The sequence below is a fragment of the Sclerotinia sclerotiorum genome, genomic scaffold (genome assembly GCF_000146945.2).
Source record: "Sclerotinia sclerotiorum 1980 UF-70 scaffold_9 genomic scaffold, whole genome shotgun sequence".
Classification (NCBI taxonomy): domain Eukaryota; kingdom Fungi; phylum Ascomycota; class Leotiomycetes; order Helotiales; family Sclerotiniaceae; genus Sclerotinia; species Sclerotinia sclerotiorum.
The window spans coordinates 584,838-608,934 of record NW_001820827.1 but is presented as its reverse complement, the minus strand read 5'-3'; the positions used below and the strand labels follow the sequence as shown (position 1 = coordinate 608,934).

Sequence of the window (24,097 nt, the reverse complement as noted above, 5' to 3'; positions counted from 1 at the left end):
TGAGAGTAACTTCAATATAATGATAATGAACATATAAAAACACATAAATAATCAACCACAAACATAATCCATGCTACAGAAATAAGGACCCTGCTCTAAACGCCTACAGAACCTTTCGAATTGCTTAATTCATATGTATGAGAAGCACTCTGACATTTGACACCAAATTTGAAGCATTCTAGACAAATGCAGAAGTTGCCACTATCGCAAATTCCACATTTATAGTAGTCACTGCCATTTAGAATGGACAATGTACAAACATGGCACCAAGCTGATGTTGAATCATATAACACTAGCGCATGTTTCGCGCTTGCATTATCTTCTTCAATTTGAAGGCCTACTGTGTCGGCATGCTGGTAGATAAGATCGACAAGTTGACTATTTCTACTTCTTTTAGCCCAGCAGATCCACGTCCGACCAAAGCAATCTTTAGAGTTGATATAGGTATGATCAGCGTTGAGTAAAAACTTAACTATTTCTACACGCCCGTTTCTTGATGCAGCAAATAATGGTGTTGCGTTATAATTATCTTTGATGTGGAGAGAAGAGGGGTACTTAGTATACAATAATCGTAATAATTCATTGTGCCCTCGCATCGCAGCAAAGAAAAAAGCTGTTCGGCCATTATTATCGGTATCCAAGGCATATACTTCAGAAATTCCAGAAAGGAACTTTACAACTTCGATATGACCTTTATATGATGCTGTATGCAATGGAGTCCAACCATTGTTGTTTGCTGTATGAATATCTGCTTCATGCTCATACAAGAACTTGACCACTTCGATATGACCTTTATATGATGCTGAGATTAATGGAGTCCAACCATCATTATCTGTTGTATGAAGATCTGCTCCATTTTCATATAAGAACTTGACCACTTCGATTTGACCATTACATGATGCTGCATATAAGGGAGTCCTGCCATTGTTGTTTGCTGTATGGATATCTGCATCTGCTCCATTTCCATACAAGAACTTGGCCACTTCGATATGACCATTACATGATGCTGCATATAAGGGAGTCCTGCCATTGTTGTTTGCTGTATGGATATCTGCATCTGCTCCATTTCCATACAAGAACTTGGCCACTTCGATATGACCATTATATGATGCTGAGATTAATGGATTCCAATTATTATTATCCGGTGTATGAAGATCTGCTCCATGCTCATACAAGAACTTGACCACTTCGATATGACCGTGCGCCGCCGCTAGTAAAAATGCTGTGCAATGTTTTGCATTCGTCGTATGGATTTCCGCTCCTCGTCTCTTCAAAATTTTTACTATTTCAAGGTGTCCTTTCAATGCGGCCAGATGGAGAGGTATATTTCCCTCTTTGTCCTTTCTATTTATAACTGTACTTTGTTCCTCTGTAATATCGACCCTGCAGTCATTTGTTTTCCGAAATCCTTTTTCCTTTTCTGTAATCTTTTGCCGCTTGGGACCTATCTTTGTGGATGTTGCAACCTGTTGCTTATCGCTTCTGCAAATGCTTTCGGCTAATCTAGGCAATCCGTACTCTGCTGCAATATACAATAAGCTAATACCTTCTTTGGGATAATCTTTTGCATCTCTGTCTTGAACTTGAAATGTACGAACCCATATATCAAGAACATCTTGAGAAGGCCAATTAATCTCTTCTCCGTGCTCATCTTTCTCTGCCTTAATAGCATGTGTAAACCAATTTTCTATTGTATAGTCCAGAAAAAAGAACTGGCTTAGAGACTTGATTTGTTTTTCTGAGAACATCGTACCAATTTTTCTTATTGATAAATAGTCTAGACATGTATTTGCCAGCTGCAAATGGGTTTTCTTAGCAAGGTCTTGAACTAGATAATTAAGACCTTGTAATTCTGCCAGTCTACTGTAGAGGTACTTAAGACCTTTTATGAGTATAAAGCTTTTGATTGTATCATAGTGAAATCCAATAACAGGTTTGTCCTTTGCTAAATCCGAATTCGCAATATCTATAAGACCTTTGCTTAAGTATATCATTCTTTTTTTCATTTTTCGATCATTGGGGATACAGTAAGGATTGCTTTCATCTTCGTATTCGTTCAGTGAACTTTTTGGTCCACTCAGATGAACTATCATTGCAGTCCTCAGTTCATCAAGTGATAATGGCCTACTCGTGAAACATATCCACTGAAATAAGATGGTGGTTTCCCGCAGCTCACTGTTCTCAATCTTCTTAAGAAGGTCTTCATAAAGTCCATCTAATTCCTTTGGGCACTCTGAAATCCTTGATTCGATGATTTTCATACTCAAGCCTTTGTTGCTCATTTCATGTATTTGTCGAATAATCAAGAAAAGCCAAAGGAATAGCCCGTTTGCTTTGGTCTGAAGCAGTTCTTTAAGATAAATGGCCGGAATTAGGGATGGCCGGAAAATAGAGTATTAGACTTATATGGTAATTATCGACATATTTATTCTCTATTGATCCTCAAGGGTTGGATCGATGATTGTCTACCTTCTTTCTGAGTTATGAACTGTAACATCATCTCCACACTGACAGACTAATACGCATCCCACCAACCTCCTTCACCACCAACGCGAGAAGATATCGATTTGTATACCATACCGTCTTTCTCATGAATCATACCAAGCATTAGAAAATAGTAGCTATATGACAACATTGAATTCTTCAATAGAAGAGGGGAAATAATTGAAAATTGAATATTCTGAAATAAACATAGATGGAGAGTTTTTATATTATTTGTCTATTTATTTGTCTAGCTATTGATCGCTTTATCATATTATATAATGAGATCGATAAGGGAAAGATCAAAGGTGAGATTTTTATAAGAGTAAGTATACTTTGATATTATTGAAGAAAAGAAGAAGAAAAATTATAAGATCTTATATATATACTTGCTTACTTTATTCATTGTTTAAAAAAAACCAAAAAATATTTACTTTCCATTTTCAATACCACGAAAATAATGATAATCTTACGTTTATCACAATTCTCTCCTTACTTTCCTTGATACATCTATACATCTATACATCCATCCATCCATACAGTACATCTATACCTCACTACCTCACAACCAACCAACCAACCTAAACTCCTCCAATAATCTGGATCCCCTAATATCATCTCAACCACCAAACTCACAAACATCAACCACATTCCTAACTAACTAAATAGAAAAAAGGCGCAAATTCCTCAAAATCACCTATCCATATTCCATCCAAAGAGATATATAACTTAATAAAATCTTACATATACACACACTCTCCTTAAACATAGTGACAAATCAAACTTCTATATAATTAGATACCTACCTAATGAAGTTAATAAATAATGGAGAAAGAACTCTTCATCTCGATTCCTAATTCCTAATTCCTGATTTCTGATTTCTGATATCGAGGAATAATATCTAAGTAGGTGGGTATTTGAAATACTAATACTAAAACTAATAAATTGGAGTAAAGTTCTAAGATCTTACAAAACGGGAAACGATAATACTAGTAGTATTATCGTAAGACTTATTATACTACCACTCCACCAGGAAGAAGCAGGCCGGCGGTAGGAGTTGAATCTAAATGATAGTATATATCAAACGGGTAACAGTTGGCTATCCGAACCAGAAGTACAGAGTATCAGAGAAGAATATTGGAAATACTAAGACCAATTACAATTGCAATTAATTAATATTTTGATGTGCTGTGATGTGCTGTGATGTGCTGTGATGTGCTGTGCTGTGCTGTGCTGTGATGAGATGAGAAACTTTGGATATCTAGGTACGAGTTACCTACAGTACCTATTTCATCTTATCCCTTGGCAAAGAAAATCTAGAGCCGAGTTTTGTTTTGAAGAGTTGGTTGTGGTTTTTATAATATTATCCACTTACTCACTTTAAGTTATTACTTGGACTAGGTACCTAGCTATAGATGTGACTCTGTGGAAGAATTGTTGCTGTGTGTGTGTGTGGAAGTAGTCTTGCCAAAATTAGGGGTGCGTTTTTGATTGTTAAGTTTGATGTTGTTATTGGTATTGGTTTTGATATTGTTATTGATATCTACTTAAGCTTTTGCTTCATGTGATGTGTGTGTGTTCTTAAGGTTGGAATGGGAAAGAGGTGATATTATATGAATTTTGTATGGATGATTCAGTTAAAAATGATAAAAAAACAAACAAAAAAAAAAGGTTTTCTGGTAGGTATTATCTGATATAGATTGCTGTCCTTGACTAGCTTCCTACTCATAATTGCCGGATATATGTATATAACAATAGAAATAAACTCGATCAAATAAAAAGTTATTTGAAGCAATTGACACAATAAATCTTTTCATCACACTTTCTCTACTCCGTACCACTCCTCGGACTTCCTCGGACGATGTAGATCAAGACGCTCGTCTGGTCTGGTCACTTCATCAAGTTCACTCCATTGTTCACTCCTCCAATAATTAGAGCATATTTCAGCACTCATTCCATATTCATATGAAGATAATCACTCAACCATCTTATTCTATTATTTTTCACCACAACTTCAAAGTTCATACCCCTTTTCTTTCCATCCCATGCAGGAGATCGATCCAATAAAAGATAAAAAGTGTAACATAACCGCTCTCTTACCAAACACATCTACGTCATCTCAAGTGATCCGTTGCCTACAGCAACGCTCAAGCCTATGTAACCTTCCATGAAAAGCCAGCCCACATCTCCGTAAACGAAGCACACACACAAAGTTTATTTAATTGGTACAAATGAAGATTCCAGTTTCATAGAGACCGCTCTTGATTTCGGTATTGGATATTGGACATTCATATTCATTTGTGTCTTGTATCCTGCATGTATGCATGTGAAATTGTAAGAATAGATGTGGACGATACTCCGTATACAAGTGGGCGCCAAACAAAAGCACGATCAGGGTTGATCATTGATGAGTGAAGAAGATAAATGGGCTGATGGATAGAAAGAGAATTAATTAGATAAAGTCTTAATGGACGGGCCGTCCCTTGTTTACCTACCTACCTCCCTAGGTACTCCGTAAGTAGAGTAAGTACGGTACGGATGGAGTATGCAGTGTGACATTTGTGATGGTCACAATATTTGTGGGTTGGTCTGCAGAGAGGGTCTATAATATAACGGTTTAAGTGTTGATGAAGGGATGGGATTGGATGAGGGTGGTGATTTATTGGCGCTGATGGTTTTCAGTACTACGTAGAGGTAGGTAGTTTTTGACGATGATACTCTCTCTTTGAGACTCTCTCTCCGTGCGAGTTTGGAATGAAGATGGTGGTGGGTGGGTACATACCGTACGATGTAGTTATACTTAGGTATAGGAGGTAGGCCCACTGATGCGGTAGGGCCAAATGGATGTTGTTACTCGCACGACAGTTTACTGGACGGATGAATGCTTCTGGGTATGAGAACGTGTTCTTCTGGTAGAGGAAGGTGGAGATGGTGATGGTGTAGGACTCATAATCAGGGGAGATTGAATGAATGGTTGTTGTATAGTGTATTTATACCCAGCAATTGATGGTGATTGTATTGCTTGGAGGTTTGTAGCAATACACAGTTGAGAACCCTCTCCAGCTTTAAAACTCCTTTAGAGCAGGTAATGGATTATCTCCACGATTACTAATTGTACTCTGTAAACAAGGAATACCCTATTTCTTGGACGTTTTCTGTCCCGTGTTTGGTGTGTTTGGAGTGAAGTACCTACTAGTAGAATCAAAGTAGAGCGTTGGATTGAAGATAGAGGGACACTTACAAGCATCTAGCTTTATAAAACTTTTATTACTTTCTCTGGGGTAAATGGGAAATGAAAAACAAAAGAAGACGATAAAAATCAGATAAATTTAATCAATTCAGTCAATTCAGCCGATTCAATCGATTAAATCAATTCAATCAACTCAATCGCAAAAGGCAAATAACATTTCTTATCAAATTTATTTGATCCTTCCACTATCATCTTCCCTCAGCCTTGGAGGACTCGACACTTATCGCTGTGCATTTCGCCTATGGAAGTACAGTACACCAGTGTCAATCCTGGAACCCTGAAAAATTCTGAAAATTGACTGATGTTTGAGAAGTTTTATTTTATTTTTTCTTCCTTTTTTTTTATCCCAAAGTAAACAACTGCCCATACATACTAAATTGCTTCATCAACCAAATCTTAATCCAAACCTTGTGAACTTTTCCTTTTTTACCTTCTTTCTGGGGACAAAATTTAAATCATACAGAGTACGACAGGAAGGTCAGATTGATAAGAGAATTATTCGAATTGGAGAATATCTGCGGATGTTTGAAGGCTATACTGTTGTTAGTTTGGATGTATCTTAGTAAATTTTGTCTTGTCGAATGATTGTCACATTGTGAACTACTTTTCTCTCGTTTGCCAACAAAAGCTTTTGATTCCTGCGACCTTTTGGCTTCATGAAGAGGTTTGTTCATTGCGCGTATTTGAGCATGATAAGAAATCTTCTGAAGCTGATATCTTATCATACATACAGTTATCTATCTATCTATCTATCTATGGCTTAAATGACAATACTATACGAATCATTCGAGATACCCTTTACAAATTCGAAACCTTGAGAGTCCCAATCAAATCGACCACTTTTTGAGTACCTGTACATATCGACTTTCAATCAACTTACATCATACAAGGTTACCATGGCTGATGAATCACCTCCTCCCCCTCCCCCTCACGGCAATCCGCCGAAATCATCGGGGTTACCACCAGGAAACTATGACATTTTCATCATTCCACCGCATGCTTCTGGATCAGGATTTTTATATTTACCTTCACTGCAACCAAATGTCAACAGTTTCGTAGCCGGTTTTGCATCAGCGCTTATACTTGTCGCGTTAACTTTTATTTTAAAACCACTGTTGCATAGTCTGAAAGGAGGTGGAGGGCCAGCAACCGTGATTCTCATGTTTGCGATTGGGTTGGGAGCTTGGGCGTTAGGGCGAATGCAATCGAATGGTGAAAGCAGGCCCGGACCAAGTCAAGGACCCCGTGTACCTCCGCATGGTGGATCATACTCAGGTGCCAATAATAACACTTATTCTAATGGATCGGCTTCAGGCGGTGGGCCCCGGGCTTCAGGAACTGGATTTTCACCTGGATCCACACCAGAGGGGGCTGGGGGACCTCAACCTAATTCGCAAACCGGATCAGGAACAAGACAAAGAACAAATTCAGGTTGGGAAGAAACTCCTCCTTCTTCTCCTGATGCTGGTCCAGAGATGCCGGGCGCAACACCAAGGGAAAGTCCTGGCACAACCCCTAGCGCAAACAATGACATTCGATCGAAACAAAATGCCTCGAGAACTACCTGGGAAGAAGCTCGAGAGAGGACGAGAAAGAAGGAAGAGGAGAGAAAGAAGGCAGAGGCTGAGAGAAAGCGAAAGGAAGATTTGGAAAAGCGATTGAAAGAATTACGAGCGAAGGAGGCCTTGGAACGAGCGAACCGCGAAAGAAAACAAAGGGAAGCCCGCGAAGCTAAGGAACGAATGGAAAGAGAGATACGAGAAGCCAAGGAACGAAGAGATAGGGAAGAATTAGAAGCTCGGGAAAAGAGAGAAAAGGCGGCGAGGGAGAAGGAGAGGGAGGAAAATGAAAGGATAGCGAGATTGGAAAGGGAAGATCAAGTGGCGCGAGAGAGAAAGGCAAAGGAAGAACGCGAAATTCGAGAACGAATACAAGCAGAGGCCGAGGCTAAAGCAAGAGCGGACTACGATAGGAGGTTGAGAGAGGAGATAGCTAGGAGAGAAGTTTTAAGGAAAGAGGAGGAGGCCATCAGAAGAGAACAGGAAATGTTACGATTAGAAGCTATAGCTAGAGTGGAAGCAGACAAGAAGGCCAGAGCAGAGAAAGAAAGAGCAGATGCTGAAGCCAAGGCAAAGGCTGAAAAGGCAAAGGCGGCTGCGAAAGCATGGGCTGATGCTAAGGCGGCGGCGATTGCGAAACGAGAAGCCAAAGCTAGGGAAGAACGTGAGAAGGAAGTAGCGGCACAAATACGAGAGGTTAAGCTCAAGGAAGAACGCGAGAAGGCAGCCGAGATAGCAGCACAAATGAGAGAAGACAAATTTAGGGAGGAGCGTGAACGAGCAGCACAGATCGAAGCACAAATGAGAGAAGCCACACTTAAGGAAGAACGTGAAAAGGCAGCCCAAGTAGCAGCACAAATAAGAGAAGCCAAACTCAAGGAAGAACGTGAAAAAGCAGCCAGAATCGAAGCTGCACTTGCCGCTGAGAGGAGAAAACCAAGCACTTATGCGAATGCTGGTGTAGGAGAGAGAATAAGTCCTTGGCCAACTGGAAGACCCCCCACGACAACACCAGCATTTCCTACCACAACTTCGATACCCCGACCTCAAGCACAACCTCTTTCACCCAAGAGAACCCCAGCCCCCGCTGCAAGAACGTATGCAGGTACAGACAAGGATGGCCAGTTCCACTCATCTTATGCACAACCGCCAAGACCAAGCCGGAAAAAGTCCCTCAATTCATTATATTCCGAATCTTCATACGCAGCTTCACAATCAACTTGTAAAACTACTCCACCGCCTTCGACCAGAGGAGCATATAGTACCAAGGATCCTGATAAGATTGTTATCAAAGGTGTATTCGCATTCAATAACGCATTCCACAAAAACCCTACATCTCAACTTTTATCCGGTGTGGGTTCTGTTACCGACGGACTAATATTAAGAATTACAACCGAGGGTCTTTTCATCGATGATGATGTACGAGGTGTCGCTCAAAGAGAGTGGGATATCAAAGCATGGACAATGAAACTCGTAGAGGTATGGTGTCCATCTTTCAGACAAGCATCGCGTGTTCCACCCGCAACTACAGCTCACAAAAATCCCGTCCGACGCCTTTGGGGTCTCGATAAAGAATTAGCAGCTAGTGAAGAGGAAAAAGATACTCTTCTAGTTAGTATGCTGCAACTCTGTCGGGATAATTGTCGCGCCCGAGCTATTTCTCATCATTCTCCCACGGCGCATTCCGTTAGTGGTTCCGTCTATTCTGCAAGTTCCTATGCTTCATCTGATACAAGATCATCTGTCTCATCTGATTATGCTGATTCCATTGTGTCATCTCAATTTCCTCATGCAGAGAAAATCAAAAGAACCACTAACCATTATGCGCAGACGGGTGAGAGTAAAACTGCCGGGTTACATATTTTGAGAGCGAGCATTAGGGACCAGGAGGGCAAGAAATATGTTTTTGTGGTGCAAGAGAGTGAGGCGTGGAAGGTGGCGTTAGGTTTGCAGAGATTGAGGAGGGGTACTCAGGTGAGGAGTCTGGGGGTTAGTGGTATGAGTCCGAATGATGCGAAGGCTACGTTGGAGAATTTGGGTTGGATTTGAGGGTGAGGGTGAGGGGTGAGGGGTGAGGGATATTTATCATGTGGAATGGGGATGAGAATGAGGATGAGGACGAGGAATGTGGAATGTGGGATTCCATCCCAAACAGCACTCGGTAAAAGAGGAACAAGGAAAAGGGGACACGAGCGAAAGAAAGGGGGGAAAGCGAAATTGTCGATTTTGTTTCAAATCCAGAAATTTTTATTCACAACACGACCGAAGAAGCATTAGCGATGGAGTTTTTTGTTTTTCATTTTTCCTTCTTGCTTCTTTATTCTTGTTTCATATTTGGTTCTTTTTTTTTTTTTTTTAATCTGTTTTTCGATGTCGAAGTTTATTTCCATTCGTTCATTTATTCTTCTGAGGAGTTTATCCGTTTATCTGTTGATATGTTTATGCGTCTATGCGTTTATATCATGTGTCTGTTTATTTATTTATGTATAGGAAAGAGATGGATGTCAAGAGTGTGCTTGAGTAGTTTGATACTTTTTTTCTTTTTTTTTTTGATAACGAAATGTTGGAGTGGAGTGGAGTGGATTAAGGTATTGGTACCTTTGATATTTTGTGATGTGTGTTGAAAGGAGAGAGTGAGAGAGAGAGAATGAGAATGAGAATGAACGAATAAACTGCATGCGTATATGTTTCTAGGTTTCTATGTTTCTTAAATACCCCTTTTCTGCTTTTAGAGTTTGGGGTTTTTTGTTGGGATTCTTTTTTCGTCTTTCGTTCTTTTTTTTGTCTTTTTTACTTTTTCGCTTTTTCATTTTGCGAGAGGCGTTGAGGGAGATGTGGATGAGGATGAGGGGGATGGATGGATATAGTAGATATCTAAGTTGTGGTAGTAGGTAGTAAGTAGTATAGTGATATGTAGGTGGTTGAGTTATTAAATGATTCTTTTTTTTCATATATATGTATAGGAAATTTGGGATTTGTGATGATTTTATAATGTAAGGATTTGATGATTTGATGATTTGATTATAACATTTGAAAATATAAATACATATCTAACTAAATGTATAAATAAAGATAATCTTATTATCGAGATAGAAGAATAACTAGATTTGAGTGTATAGATAATAAACAAATAGATATATATATATATATCTAGGTTGATATAGTAGGAAGAGTAATAATGATAAAGTATGATTTAAAAATAAGATAAAATGACTTTTGATTAATTCATGAATATATACACTTGTCACGATTCACCATCACGTCGGACAAGTAGGGATCACGTGATGGAACCTCCAGGAGCATAGGCTCCTCAAGGCTCCTGCAGGCTCCTGGAAAGGACCAGTATATAAACATTCATTATTTTCATAGTATAGGAGCTTCGTGCTCAACTTAGTTATCAATTAGTTTACCTACATTCTACTTGATCTAGTAACGAATTCACTTCCAAGTGAATACCAGTGATAAAGCCTTAACCCACAACTACCAACAAGACGAAACCTCAGGCAGCCGTTGCCTCCAGTACAGTATCGTTACAACACTCTCACTAGTAAATACAACCTTTAAGATTATCTATCTATATTTAATATTTATAAGAAAACAAATTTAAACCATAGAAAGAATATAAAACAATACTCAATATAATATATTATATTTCCAAGTTATACCTAATTAAACATAGTATTTCGTATAAATGTTTAAATACCCTACTTATATTATCAAACTACCTACCTATACATATACTACCTACTCATCCACCATCGCAATTAACTAAATATATTAAAACTAATCTTACAATATACAAATATTTCCTAGTGACCCTCCAATCCAATCCATTCCATTCCGTTCCAATCCAATCCATCGATTCAATCCCAATTCCTATGCGTCGAAATAGCGAGCAAGTAAATCAATCCATAAACGCCATACCGCATCCAATAAATAATATCAAATGCCCTATCATATATCTTCCACACCTCTCATACCTCCCCGCTCATACAATATGTATCTTCTGTCTTGTACCAAAAGTCTAACGAATCTTTCCAAGTCTCTTCTTTGCAATATTAATTTTTCCTTTAACTCTATCAGCATCCTCATCCACTCTCTTCAACATCTCATTCTGCAATTCCAATTCTCCATGAATAGCTAATCCCATTTCTTTCTGTCTTCTCACAATCTTGGCTAGTTCTTCCACATCCATATCCTGATTCTGCATCATTTCCTTTTGTAATTGTAATACGCCCTCATTGTCCAATTCTCTCGTTTTATCCGTTTCAGGAACCGGTGCGCCGAGAACTCTTCCACTGGGTCGGGATACTCCTGGTCCAAATAATGCGCTTTTATCTGCTTGAGTGGCCGCCGCATTACCATTTCCAGAACTCGAACTTGCTTGATTTTTAATCGCCAATGTAACGGCCAATTTTTCCAACCCCTCCTTTTCTACCTTCGCACTCCCCAACAAATCTCTCCTCCTCCTCAATTCACCTGCACCAACCCTTGCCTCCCCTCTCCCATTCTTCTCCCCCTCCCCCATAACCTTCAACCCATCTTCCAAATCCTTAAGTAACCCCCCAGCCTTCACCAAACACCTCTTCGCATTGGCGCCCGCCTCATACTGACCAGCCGCGGTATTCGCACCATCCCTCCTCCCCAAAAACAATCTCGCATCATGCAACTGCGCCTTCAATTCGCGATGAACATCCAACCAAACCTGTGGATCAGCCATGATCTCGGCATTACCACCCACACCTCTCTGATTCGCAGCAATGAGTCCCTCTCTCGCACTACTCAAACTTCCATTCCCACTATTACTAGGCAGATTTAAAAATTGTCGCCAAATGCTCGTTTCTCTCCATCGACGATCGGGATTTTCGGCAATGCTACGGAGATATGTTTCGAGACCGCGACGACGATCTTCTGTTAATTCAGGAGAGTTGACGGTGCTTTTGAACCATGTTTTGGCGGGAAGGGGGGAAGGAGGAGCATCGGAAACTTGGGCGCAGAGCGCCGAATGGAGAGTCACGAAGTCGGAGTAGCGCTTCTGGACGACGAAGGTTCGAAGAGGGAGACGTAATGTGATGTTGTAGAGCGTGTAGGGTTTTTCATTTGGAGCGCTCGAGAGAATCGTGCTGGGTATGGACAGTTCGAGAGGCGGTGCCATGATCAATTGAAGTGATGAGTGAGATGCGATTTGACGCGATGCAATTCGATGTAGAAAATTGATTGTTGGTCGTGTTGTTCTTTGTGAAGGATTAGAATCGTTACCGGTTGTTTTGATTCTTGAGGTTGCCTTGTAAGATTGGTTTGGGCTGGCCTGGCCTTGTGCAACAAGGATGGATGACGCTTGATAGCGCAAAATGTCAGAATATCACTTGGCGATAAGAAATTAATAATTGTGACGCTCATTCAATTCAATTCACACCATCTTATGAAAATTAAAAAAAAAAGTAAACAATTAAATCAAATTGGTATTGTACGAGAAAGGGACTTGTGGGATTTACATTCTAATATTAAACTCTTCAATAACCAGATAACTCTCTTAAGAATTATGTAACTTCTCAATATGCTTCAGAATTGGTTCACCGCAGGTTCGCCGCATAGAACCTTCCCGTAGCCTATGAATGCTACCAACCCATGAGCTTTGTATATTTGTGCCTCGCACACATTCTGCTCGTTCATAATTCGTTATCTCATAGCTTCTCTTGCTATTAGATCGCTGCAGAATAAAGAATCAGTGAATAAAATTTGCAATGCCTGCAAAAATCCAAATCCCATTACAGTAAAAACAATCTAGAATGTCTCTTCTTGATCATCAACCTCCGCCTCGGCCGGTATTTCAAATCCATCTTCAGTTGAGTACAAGATAGTCTGAATGTGCTTGATTAAACCGTCTTCCTGCTTCTCAATCTCGGGGTCCTCTTCACATGCTTGTTGAACCAGTAATTCGATATCTCTGAGTTTGCTGAAGTAGAAATCTCGTTCACGTTCTAGCCCTGCAACGGTCTCCTTCAAAGTATCATTCTCTGCCTTTAATGCTGCTGAAGCTGCACCACCAGCAACTCCTCCGGGCTTAGCAACTCGTGCGCCGCTCGTCGTTGGTGTTACTCCTCTTCGAGCTGCTCCAGTCCCAGCGGATGTTTTCGGCGCAGCCGAAGGGGCGGCACCGGGTCCTCCAGCGGCACGTCGACGAGCTACAGCATCATATTCACCTCCCGGAAAGTATTGATCCCAGTATCTCTTGGACCATTGTAAAAACTCGAGATTGTCTTGCATCTTACATTTAACAAGTTGTTCGACATGGATGCTTCGATCAATTTGATGACGGGTAAAGGTGTCTAGACCGTTGTCAGTGATTGGAAGCCTATTCAGGGGAAGGTATTCCGACTTTGAAGAATTTTGAAATTTTGTAGGTATGCATATTCGGTATTTACGTTGAACTTGACTTTTGACATCGGTACATCGAGGAAGATACTGTCGAATACTTGGCAGAGAGCAGCACTGTATTGATGATCGATCTATGTTAGTAAATAGTCTAATAGGGGAAAACGAAAGACAGAAGAGTTGTGCAAAATCGCAGATTTACTCACCCAGTTCCACATTGTTCAACTTTTGTGATATTAAGTTGTAGCAGGTTGTTAAGCCATGCCACGAGCTCCTGTCTACATTTGCCATTTTGTCAGAGATTTGGAGTTCTTGTTGATAGTTTATGCGGTCAAACCAACCTTGATTCTCCCATTTTAAAAAGAGGGCTTCGAATTAGCAAAGTAAATGAACAAGCGAGGGGTTTTTTCGATAAAGAGTAAAGTAGATTTCAGTTGTGCCCACAAGACAATCGACGGCGCAAAATTAAGATTTTTTTTGGAGAAGTTATTCACGACCAACGAGATTCTACTATTTAGGTTCATTGACAGCTCTGTCGCCTTAGGTAACCAGAATTCTGCAACAGACGAGAATTGTCACGTGATCAAGGGATGACGGAACTTTCTTGAATTTGTGTCTAGCTGCAAAGGCCATCGAGTGATCAAAGGTACCAGATTTTCCTTGTCCCTGCTCAGATATAGCAATACAGAGCATAATCAATGTAAGTTTAAACACGAGAGAGCAATTCCACTGTACGGCTCACTATTTTTCTATTGTTGAACTTTCAGCAATACGCACAAGGTTAATAAAGTTATTGGCCGATCCATCTTCTCTCGATTCCATGATATGCCTGGCATCGACCGGCATCCACGGCATCCATGGCATCCAAATCAAGCCTTGTAAGACTTACCGGTCAAAAGCAGCGTCATTACTTAAAGATTAAGATTAAGTGACCAATTCTTTTAACCTTCATTCGACGACTACTACCATCCAACGGTCACCCGGATGTGGATGTTTTTCAATCACTCCTAAAGAAGTTGTACAATTTACAATACAGAATAAAGTAGATCCATCTTGAAGGCTCTGATAGAGCATGCCACTTCTGATATTATATTTATATTCTATGTATATTGGTTGATATGTCAAGTAGATGGGACTTCATACTTCAATCTTTCCCATCACCTGCGCCTGCACCTGCCTGCACCTGCTGCACCTTAGCCGGGTAAAGATGCTGCATAATCGCGGAAGCCAGGGGAAATCAAACCCCGCAAACCTAAAAATTAGAAAAAAAAAAACTGTCTTACCGACAATCTGACAATCTTAGGGAATGATATTCCGTTTGGTCTCAGTATAGTGTTCCAAGAGAGGTACTGTCTCCGTTGAAAGCTTACTTGCATTGTTCATTGAACTTCCTGTTTCGTCCATAGAATCAATTCCAGCCCATGTCAAACATGGTTCAATGATGGAGCAAATCATACAGCACACACGATAAAGGTGATGAACCTCGGAATGTAACCATCACAAGCCTCTTTTCTTTTATCCTCGTTGATTGCAGATATCTAGAGAAATTGTCTTGGGTGCACATGCATATATCATTTCCATCGCCTAATTTTACTCAGTCAGTTTTTCCTATATTATGGACTCTCTCTGCCCATCAAATTACTTCAAAGGGACCTACTTTCTCAAAGATTAGCCAGCAAATTCTACTTGACTAGTTGCACACTCCTTGCGATGTCGCTACTCAAGGTCATCTTCTTGCTTGTCTCGTTGTCGCTGTTGGGGTTCGGGCAAGCTAAATTACCTTCATTCATACATAAGGGTCCACTCATTCCTCCTTCTATCGAGGAAACAATCGAGAAAAGAGATTCAGTTCCTGCAGGATATGTCGCTGCTCCATACTACCCCACGCCGAAAGGTGGTTGGGATAGTTCATGGACGGCGTCCTATGCAAAGGCACAAACCGTTGTGGCGCAAATGACTTTAGCTGAAAAGGTCAATCTTACTACTGGAGTTGGAGAGCTAATGTACAGATGTGTTGGAAACACAGGCTCTGCACTAAGATTCGGCATTCCTAGTCTCTGTCTACAAGACTCGGCACTTGGCGTAGCTGCGACCGACAACAATACAGCTTTTCCCGCCGGTATTACCACAGGTGCCACTTGGAACAAAGCTTTAGCGTATGAAAGGGGTCTTGCGCTAGGTGCAGAAGCACGAGGAAAGGGGGTTAACATTATTCTGGGTCCTACGGTTGGTACGTACGACAAGCAGTTAACAAATACCCATTTGGAAGACACTCCTTGAGCTGAGAATCCGCAACGTCCAAATTTCTGACTATCTTTAGCTCCGACTGGAAGAAAACCACGTGGTGGTCGAAATTGGGAAGGGTTTGGCGCTGGTAAGAGCTGTGAAAATTCTGTCGTCGAGATTTAAGACTGAGATTAGTGATGTCTAGATCCTGTGCTTCAAGCAGTGGGAGGCGCCCAAACAATCAATGGAATTCAAGCGAATGGTGTCATCGCTACGATCAAACACTTCATTGGAAATGAACAGGAAGCATTTCGCATGGATATCATCCCTCATGGTTTGATGAAAGCCCTTAGCAGTAATATCGATGATAGGTATGCGCATTCCTCAATGATATCTGACCCAGACTAATTTGCAGAACTCTTCATGAGCTTTATATGTGGCCCTTCGCGGAAGGTATTAAAGCTGGCGTCGGAGCTGTTATGACAAGTTATAATGAGGTGAGTACCTATTTATCGCAATATGAGTGGATGAACGTTCGTATGATGTTTCGAGATGAATATTAAATCAAGTGATCGTCTAAGTGAACTATTAATCGGTCAATGAATGAGGCTTCTTTCAATAGTGCAATCCTTGATTGATTCATGGCACAACCCCATAATTATCATACCATCTTAATGGAGCCCTCGATAGCTTTTTACTAACAGAAGTAGGTCAATGGGAGTGCGGCAAGTCAGAATTCATACCTAATCAATAATTTGCTTAAAGACGAACTTGGGTTCCAAGGCCTGGTAAGGATATACATCTCAGTACTCCAGATAATTCTAACGACCTACAGGTTATGTCAGATTGGCTATCACAAATTGGCGGTGTATCGTCTGCTCTAGCTGGTCTGGACATGGCCATGCCAGGGGATGCACAAATTCCGTTTCTTGGCGAAGCATATTGGGCCTATGAGCTTTCAACTGCGATTTTGAATGGAACAGTTCCAGTTGATCGACTGAATGACATGGTTACACGAATTGTGGCAACTTGGTTAGTGTTCATTCCGGGAGGTGTCCCTCGAAACACCTTTCAACTCTAGACGATAGATTTTGAGATTTCAATGACTATTTGTCATCTGGGCTTCTGGCTAATATTAAATCCTACATAGGTACCAACTTGGGCAAGACAAGAGCTACCCAGCACCGAATTTCTCTGCAAACACTTTAGACACTACGGGACCATGTTACCCAGCAGCATTAATCTCTCCTACATGCACAGTAAATGAACATGTAAATGTCCAAGCCGATCATGCTGTCGTTTCTCGAAACATCTCAAGAGAGGCAATAACCCTATTGAAGAATGTCAACAATACACTACCACTTTCAACCTCGGCTGCTTTGAAAGTGTTTGGTTCCGATTCCGCAAATAACCCTTCCGGGCCTAATGCTTGCAACCAGAGGGGCTGTGATACTGGCGTTCTTGGTATGGGATGGGGTTCCGGTACGTTCTACGCATAATTAATAGTCCTCCAATGATATGGTACACTAACTCAAGCTTCTAGGTACTGCTAACTACCCTTACCTTGACGCGCCCATCGATGCAATTAAGCGAAAAGCTGCCAATGTTTATAGCTCAACCAGTGATAGCTTTCCATCCGGTCTGACTGCATCGCCTGGAGATATTGCCATCGTATTTATCAACAGTGATTCTGGAGAGAATTCCATAACCGTGGAAGGGAACGATGGAGATCGTTCATCCTCAGGGTTGTATGCATGGCACAACGGTGACGCACTTGTTGAGGCGGCTGCAGCAAAGTACTCCACCGTAGTGGTAGTTGTCCATACAGTAGGACCGATTCTTGTTGAGAACTGGATAGACCTCCCTTCAGTAAAGGCGGTACTTGTTGCCCATTTACCGGGCCAAGAAGCTGGGAATTCATTGACGGACATTCTTTTCGGCGATTACTCGCCTAGTGGCCATTTACCTTACTCAATTCCTGTCAAAGAAAGTGATTACCCAGCCTCCGTTGGCCTTGTTGGATTCGCGCTTGGCCAGGTTCAGGATACTTTCTCTGAAGGTTTATATATTGATTATAGATACCTCAACAAGCATGCCATCAGCCCTCGTTTCCCATTCGGGCACGGACTTTCCTACACCACATTCTCTCGAACGGTCACTCTCACAGCCGGTAAAGCACTTACGTCGCTTCCTCCGGCTCGTCCAGCGAAAGGTTCAACGCCGACATATAGTACGGCTATTCCTCCAGCTTCTGAAGTCGCATACCCAGCAGGTTTCAATGCCGTATCACGATATCTCTACCCATACCTCACAAATCCCTCAAATATAACTCCAGGTGCATTTGTCTATCCTACTGGCTACACCAATGTTTCCAAACCCGATCCTCCATCAGGTGGATCACAGGGAGGAAACCCCGCGCTCTGGGACACCATGTTCACCTTTTCCGTCACAGTTACCAACACCGGTCTCGTGGCTGGTAAATCGGTCGTCCAGCTTTACGTCCAATATCCCTCCGATTCTCCTTATGATACTCCCATTATCCAGCTTCGTGATTTTGCTAAGACAGATACATTGGCACCGAATGGAAAGCAGGTCGTATCGCTTGCGATTACCAGGAAGGATCTCAGTGTTTGGGATGTTACAAAACAGAACTGGGTGATACCGGTTTCTACTAGTAAACCATTCTTGTTCTGGGTGGGAGATAGCTCGGGAAATTTGACATTAGCTTGTGAGAGTATTAGTGGGGCATGCAGTGCGGGTAGGACACCGCCTGTGGTTTAGGGGTTTCTTTGATATGAAGGATGATGATATATAACACTTGATCTCGAGGATGCATATTTGGGTTGATTTAGGGAAAATGTAATATCTCTCATGCTAATTCAAAAGACGAATGCCATAACTTAATTATATACATTTCTATACTCAGAGGTGATGAAAGCTCCAATTACATCTGTATTCGTCAAAGGGCAGCCTTCCTGAATCAATAGCAGGTGCGACACTAGTCGGTTTTATTTACAATTTGTATATAATCAGGTACGGACATCTGAACAACTCCTCTTTTCTTTATCAAACACGCATATATTCACCACATCTCCGTATCTACATCTTGAATACATAATCCTCAGTCAATTATTCCTAGAATCCATCACCAATACGTCACAACCACGAGTCACAAGCACAAGTAATCTATTTATTTCAGAACAATTTCCTATTCATAATTCTTCCACCCCCAACGTCGCTGGTTAAAATTCACAAAAGAATATTTTAAGGAGATATTCACCGCCCCTCCCATGCCCAATGCCCATCAGTAATCATGATAATATCAAGGAATCAAATTCAAGGAGAAGGCGTAGTCAATCAGCTCTCTTTTGCATGGAAATCCAGATGAGAACTATCAGCTGGAGATTATCAAGGTATGGAGAATTTAAAGGTTATAGTTCTGATAGGTAACTCATATCGTGGTTCATTGAGTTCATATCATTGAAAGATTATTTCCTCAACCTTGCAGAGCTACCATCACGTCACATCATTCAAAAGCTCATCGCGGTTGGGAGTTTTATGTGATTACCGTGCCTGCTATTCGGTATAATAAACTAGATTCTAAGATTATGCGTTGTTCACGATCTTGATTCTCATCCTGCATATTCGATTTATTTGTAATGTAAGTCTTAATTTACCAAAGAAATTCAGGCATTGATCGTATATCAGCTTAAGTTGTTGAAAAGCAATATTGAAATTTTTTAATTAATGGGAAGAGATTACTTTGAATAATTAACTAATAACCAATTTCCTCTTCGAAGATTAGATTAGTATGGGTTGATTCACAAACGATAGATGATGAATGGTCTTTCGATGGTTGAACTTCAGTGGAGAAAGTAGTCTTTTTTCCTCTTTCTTGATGGCTTGGGATGTTCTTTAATAGATATTTGAATATTAGCTTCAGCGGATAATTGATTAGCTTAATTTGACGATCCACATTCCCTTATTTTCTATCCCTTTCATAAATTGGTCGGATAGTATCTACGTTATAGATATATACCCGTATATAATGCTATGCAGTCTGTAAAGTTGCAGCTACAGCTACGTTATAATAGGATGAACTCATAAACTACCCTGGTACGTCCGCTACGACAAAATCTTTTGCGTGGGATCTATTTAGTTATGGCGATGGCTATGGCATATACTTCTTTTATAGTTGTCCGTTTTGGCTCTGTGCCTCGATATTCTTCAATCCTCCTGAATAGAAAAATCTTGAAGTTCAGATACAAACTTCGAAACTCCAAGCGGGCACCATACGATGGTGAATTACCTATCTAAACACCATCATCCTCTCAGAATAGCGAACAACGCCATTCTATTTTCAATGATTCTAGTGTTGTTATATCATGTTATTTTTCCTTCATGTCAATAGCCTACCCAGAAGTTGTTGAATATTTTGGGAATCAATAACATTAATCACCTTTATTTTAAAACATGAATTCGGGAGGATATCAAAGCGCAAGTAGTCAGCTTCATTAAAGAAACAAGGTGAAAGACGGTATTCCAGCTTTGCAATTCGTGGATTCAGCATTTCCATTCTTAAACCTTAGCTCTAGAGAGATGGTTCAGAACTTTATGAAAAGTGCACATGAGAGAAATTATTCCAAAAGTATGATATTAATGATCTCGATATGTTCCAGCCTAGCCGTTTTGAAAGATTGAATGAGCTATTATGTTCCGATATCAACGTTCGATGGAGTGGTTAATCATTTCAATTGTTTTAAATTCTTTTGCCTTTCTTGAAGCTCGCCTGTTTGTTGATATTATTTTGGAGTTTTACTGCATGGAGGGAGCAGAACGCAATCCTGTAAAAATTTGTCTCTATGATTGCTCATAGTCTTCAAAATGTTCTATTTCTGTTGATTCCTTTTTAAAATTAAGGGCATCGCAGATGGGAGTCTAGACAGGAAGTAATTAGATATCAGTGATCAAGTAAACCTCAGAGTCATTCCTCATCTAGAAAGAACTCACAGAACTACTACCACAGATCAATCATCTAAAGCAACCTCTACCAAAATCCTCAAAAGGTTCTTTTATAGCTAAATATTCGATGCTTCAGGAACTTCCAGATCTAATTCCTCAAGTGCACGCCGCCGCATCAGCTGATCAATGCACCGTCCTCGGGGCAATACAACAAGCCAGTACCACTAGCGGTTTTAGCCCCTCCTCCTTTGTAGCTCAGCCCTCCCAGCTGCCAAAACAACGTTGAGTTGAGTGAATCTTTCGATGATCAAATGGTATTGCTGACCGATGGTCAGCTGCACAACGGCGAAGACGGCGAGAGCAACACCTCTTGAAATTGAAGCTGGAGGATCCCTTTCAAACGATGTCATCGGATCAAAAAAAAAAACGTAAATTGTGGCAACTAGCTGTCTCCAGAAATTCTTTCTCGGTCAATGCCTAGGATATAGGTGCTACGACTTTTAGGAGGAGGGACTTCTGGTACCAAAGTTAAGGTGCTTAACAGGAACCCTGTTGGTTTCTGATGCCACCGCCGACACGTTTGATGTATTTTATAGAATGTTTTGCAACTGCAATGTTATATATGAGGGACATGGATCTATTGTTACGGATTGAACTACTGCGGGCAATAATCCGCTCGCATGTTCTCTAATCACTTACATTCCCCTCGTTATTTGTGCTTGTAGTGTCGTTGTTTTGGAGGATTTTCGCTACTTATCTATCTATAAGTGTCGTCACAATTACGTATGTACAGCTATTCGCACCAACGTCGCCTCAAAGGATGTCCGGTATACCCTTTGTACACGAGGGTACTATCCCACTGCTAGAAAAACTATATTATCTATTTTATTCTTCAACTAAAGTATCAATATAGTTAACATAGTCATTTTCTAACAGGTTATCAAACACAGTATTTGAAGCCACAACTAAAGTCAAATAACTGTAGGTTATGTTTACATTTAAACCTCCTTCCTTGAAAACTAATCACAGAAAAAAATCTCAACCACATCCACCATCTATAGGGTTTTCATCATTAATCTAACATATAGCTCTGATTTATCCCGCCTTGACTAAATGAAATCTAAAACTGACGTGGAAAATCTCAAAATCCTAAGTTTTACTAGACAATTTTCAATCTGGGGAGTAAGCGAAGGGAAATTGCGTTTTTCTTACCATAGCAACTCGGACGGTGTTATCTTGGCAGATGAGGAAGTAGTGTTGCTCTATAGATGGTACTTTGGGCTTCACTTATTAAGTGATCTTTGGACCTCTACACATAATGCTGCTTGTGGAAGAAGGGATGGATTTAATGCATAGTTTCGTTTGTTTGGTTAGGGTTCAGGTTAAAATCAAGCATTAACGTTAACTTCCATTGATAGCATATTTCATACTCTAGCACTAGCACTCGGAATCCACTCCATATCTTCATCAATATCACTGCTCGCAACTGCCTATTCTCTCACAGCTCGTGCCGTGTTGAATACCTCTTCGGAATTGACTCAAGAATTAGCCTAAAATTGAACTTGATCGCCGATACAGCAGCAAGTCATATTTGTGTCTATGATGCAGTCGAATGGGTACCAGCTACTAGCCGTACGTGGTGAACATTGAGTTTAGACCCGAGCCGGAGAGAATAAGTGTAATCAAGCAGGCCAGTACGGAACTCTATCATATCTGATCTATCACACTAATATCAGCCGGATACTGCAAATACTTCGGCCCGGAATCCGTACCTCTCCGCAAAACGGATATCATATTACACAACGGTCAACGGGGCTGCTTGTGGCGGAGTTTCTAACTCCATTCTTTTGGGGTAAGCTCATGAGCGACTGTAATAGAACCTCGCTATACCATATTATTTTATCTCACCCACACTCACATGACTGATATCTCATGCGGGTGATCAAGACACTAAAACCATCACAATAAGCCCGATCCTGCAAACATTCGATCAGCATCCGTTGAAGGAGCTACTCAAGCCCAGCTTCCTCTTTCGCCATGTAGAATTCCAAAACGGTTAGTTGCAGCTATTCGACTGCATATCTGATCTATCACTATTCTCGGCTCATGATTTTATAACGCTTGTCATTCATTATTTTTAGCACGTGGAGCGAATCTCAATATAACAAGTTTGGCGATCGAAAAATATACATGCCGAATATCTCCTGGTGAGATAATAGCTAATAACTTCTTCGAATCTTCATGGAGATGGAACTCACATGACTGAATTTTCATGCGGGACATCGATTAGGTCACTCTCGTGTTTTTTCTTCCCGAACCGCCCAGATGTACGTATCACGTCCCTAACGGTATTTCCGCTCTCCATATGCCATATGCATCTCACCAAGTTACGAATATGCACATGAAGAAGAGAAGGAGGGGTAACAAAAACTCACATGATTGAAACTTCATGCGGGTCATCTCTACCCTCTGGATACATAGTCGAGTAACCTACCACATCCGTCCAATCCTGCATAATCTCGCATTCCAATTCTAGAAAACTCGGCAAGGAAAAATTCACAAAAAATCTTTAAAATCAAGAAATCCCTCATTTTTCAACGCGTTGCTCTCGCTATTTTTACTGCCGTACATATGCAATGGCTAATCTTGACTCTTCGTAGCCAATAATTTTCAATATTTGCGAGGGTCTGAGACTCACATGACTGGAATCTCATGCGGGTTATACAGTTGGTCACATCACCAATGCACAGTCGATATGCAATGCAGGAATCTTTCGATAGGCTAACTCGACATAGATGTGTACGGGTATGCATGAGAAGTGTGTATGAGAAGGGCCGAGAATAGCTTGACCTTTCTGCAGGTCTTGTTTCTTGGAGTACGTGTATATAGATACTTAGATTTCTTTACTGGAGATTAGAGTTTGTGTTTGGTTTTGCCTTTAGCGGGGGTGGATACTTGGTTGGGTAGGAATGGTTGGAGCGTGTAATTGGCTGGATATGCCTGGGCGCTTATGAAGTTTATGAGGTTCGGGAAATGAGGCGGCGTAATCTCAGACAACTTTTCTTCAGTGTTGTTTCTGGCTGTGGCTGTTATCCGCTGCTATAAGACCGTTTTCAGGGGTTGCAATAAGGTTACATGTGTGTGTGTGTTCTGGGAGTACACGTTTGTCTAGGTGGCTTGGCTTCCTCGGTTCTAGCTGAAGACATGAAATAATATCATATCACTTCATACCGGCGACAGATTT

General features: G+C 40.9%; 8 protein-coding genes across 8 annotated transcripts; 3 read left to right on the top strand and 5 right to left on the bottom strand.

Moving 5' to 3' along the window:
- Nucleotides 1-95: 95 nt before the first annotated feature.
- On the bottom strand, nucleotides 96-2,282 carry SS1G_07167 (hypothetical protein; the record flags this gene model as incomplete). The annotated part of the gene is made up of 2 exons (XM_001591671.1): nucleotides 96-1,966; nucleotides 2,177-2,282. The coding sequence occupies 2 exons, from the start codon at nucleotides 2,280-2,282 to the stop codon at nucleotides 96-98; spliced, it is 1,977 nt and encodes a 658-aa protein (XP_001591721.1).
- A 4,345-nt stretch (nucleotides 2,283-6,627) lies between these two features.
- SS1G_07166 (hypothetical protein) lies at nucleotides 6,628-9,339 on the top strand (the record flags this gene model as incomplete). The annotated part of the gene is made up of 2 exons (XM_001591670.1): nucleotides 6,628-8,901; nucleotides 9,121-9,339. 2 exons carry the CDS (start codon nucleotides 6,628-6,630, stop codon nucleotides 9,337-9,339), a joined length of 2,493 nt encoding a protein of 830 aa, XP_001591720.1.
- A 1,975-nt stretch (nucleotides 9,340-11,314) lies between these two features.
- On the bottom strand, nucleotides 11,315-12,445 carry SS1G_07165 (hypothetical protein; the record flags this gene model as incomplete). The annotated part of the gene is made up of 1 exon (XM_001591669.1): nucleotides 11,315-12,445. One exon carries the CDS (start codon nucleotides 12,443-12,445, stop codon nucleotides 11,315-11,317), a length of 1,131 nt encoding a protein of 376 aa, XP_001591719.1.
- Nucleotides 12,446-13,074: 629 nt separating this feature from the next.
- On the bottom strand, nucleotides 13,075-14,020 carry SS1G_07164 (hypothetical protein; the record flags this gene model as incomplete). The annotated part of the gene is made up of 4 exons (XM_001591668.1): nucleotides 13,075-13,619; nucleotides 13,670-13,782; nucleotides 13,872-13,943; nucleotides 14,007-14,020. The coding sequence occupies 4 exons, from the start codon at nucleotides 14,018-14,020 to the stop codon at nucleotides 13,075-13,077; spliced, it is 744 nt and encodes a 247-aa protein (XP_001591718.1).
- An 838-nt stretch (nucleotides 14,021-14,858) lies between these two features.
- SS1G_07163 (predicted protein) lies at nucleotides 14,859-15,120 on the bottom strand (the record flags this gene model as incomplete). The annotated part of the gene is made up of 2 exons (XM_001591667.1): nucleotides 14,859-14,917; nucleotides 15,036-15,120. The coding sequence occupies 2 exons, from the start codon at nucleotides 15,118-15,120 to the stop codon at nucleotides 14,859-14,861; spliced, it is 144 nt and encodes a 47-aa protein (XP_001591717.1).
- A 255-nt stretch (nucleotides 15,121-15,375) lies between these two features.
- Nucleotides 15,376-18,672, top strand: SS1G_07162 (hypothetical protein; the record flags this gene model as incomplete). Its single annotated transcript, XM_001591666.1, has 8 exons — nucleotides 15,376-15,895; nucleotides 15,986-16,039; nucleotides 16,097-16,262; nucleotides 16,307-16,388; nucleotides 16,602-16,679; nucleotides 16,727-16,923; nucleotides 17,042-17,373; nucleotides 17,435-18,672. 8 exons carry the CDS (start codon nucleotides 15,376-15,378, stop codon nucleotides 18,670-18,672), a joined length of 2,667 nt encoding a protein of 888 aa, XP_001591716.1.
- A 2,414-nt stretch (nucleotides 18,673-21,086) lies between these two features.
- SS1G_07161 (predicted protein) lies at nucleotides 21,087-21,263 on the bottom strand (the record flags this gene model as incomplete). Its single annotated transcript, XM_001591665.1, has 1 exon — nucleotides 21,087-21,263. The coding sequence occupies one exon, from the start codon at nucleotides 21,261-21,263 to the stop codon at nucleotides 21,087-21,089; it is 177 nt and encodes a 58-aa protein (XP_001591715.1).
- Nucleotides 21,264-22,171: 908 nt separating this feature from the next.
- SS1G_07160 (predicted protein) lies at nucleotides 22,172-22,939 on the top strand (the record flags this gene model as incomplete). The annotated part of the gene is made up of 3 exons (XM_001591664.1): nucleotides 22,172-22,213; nucleotides 22,272-22,485; nucleotides 22,848-22,939. The coding sequence occupies 3 exons, from the start codon at nucleotides 22,172-22,174 to the stop codon at nucleotides 22,937-22,939; spliced, it is 348 nt and encodes a 115-aa protein (XP_001591714.1).
- Nucleotides 22,940-24,097: the final 1,158 nt, after the last annotated feature.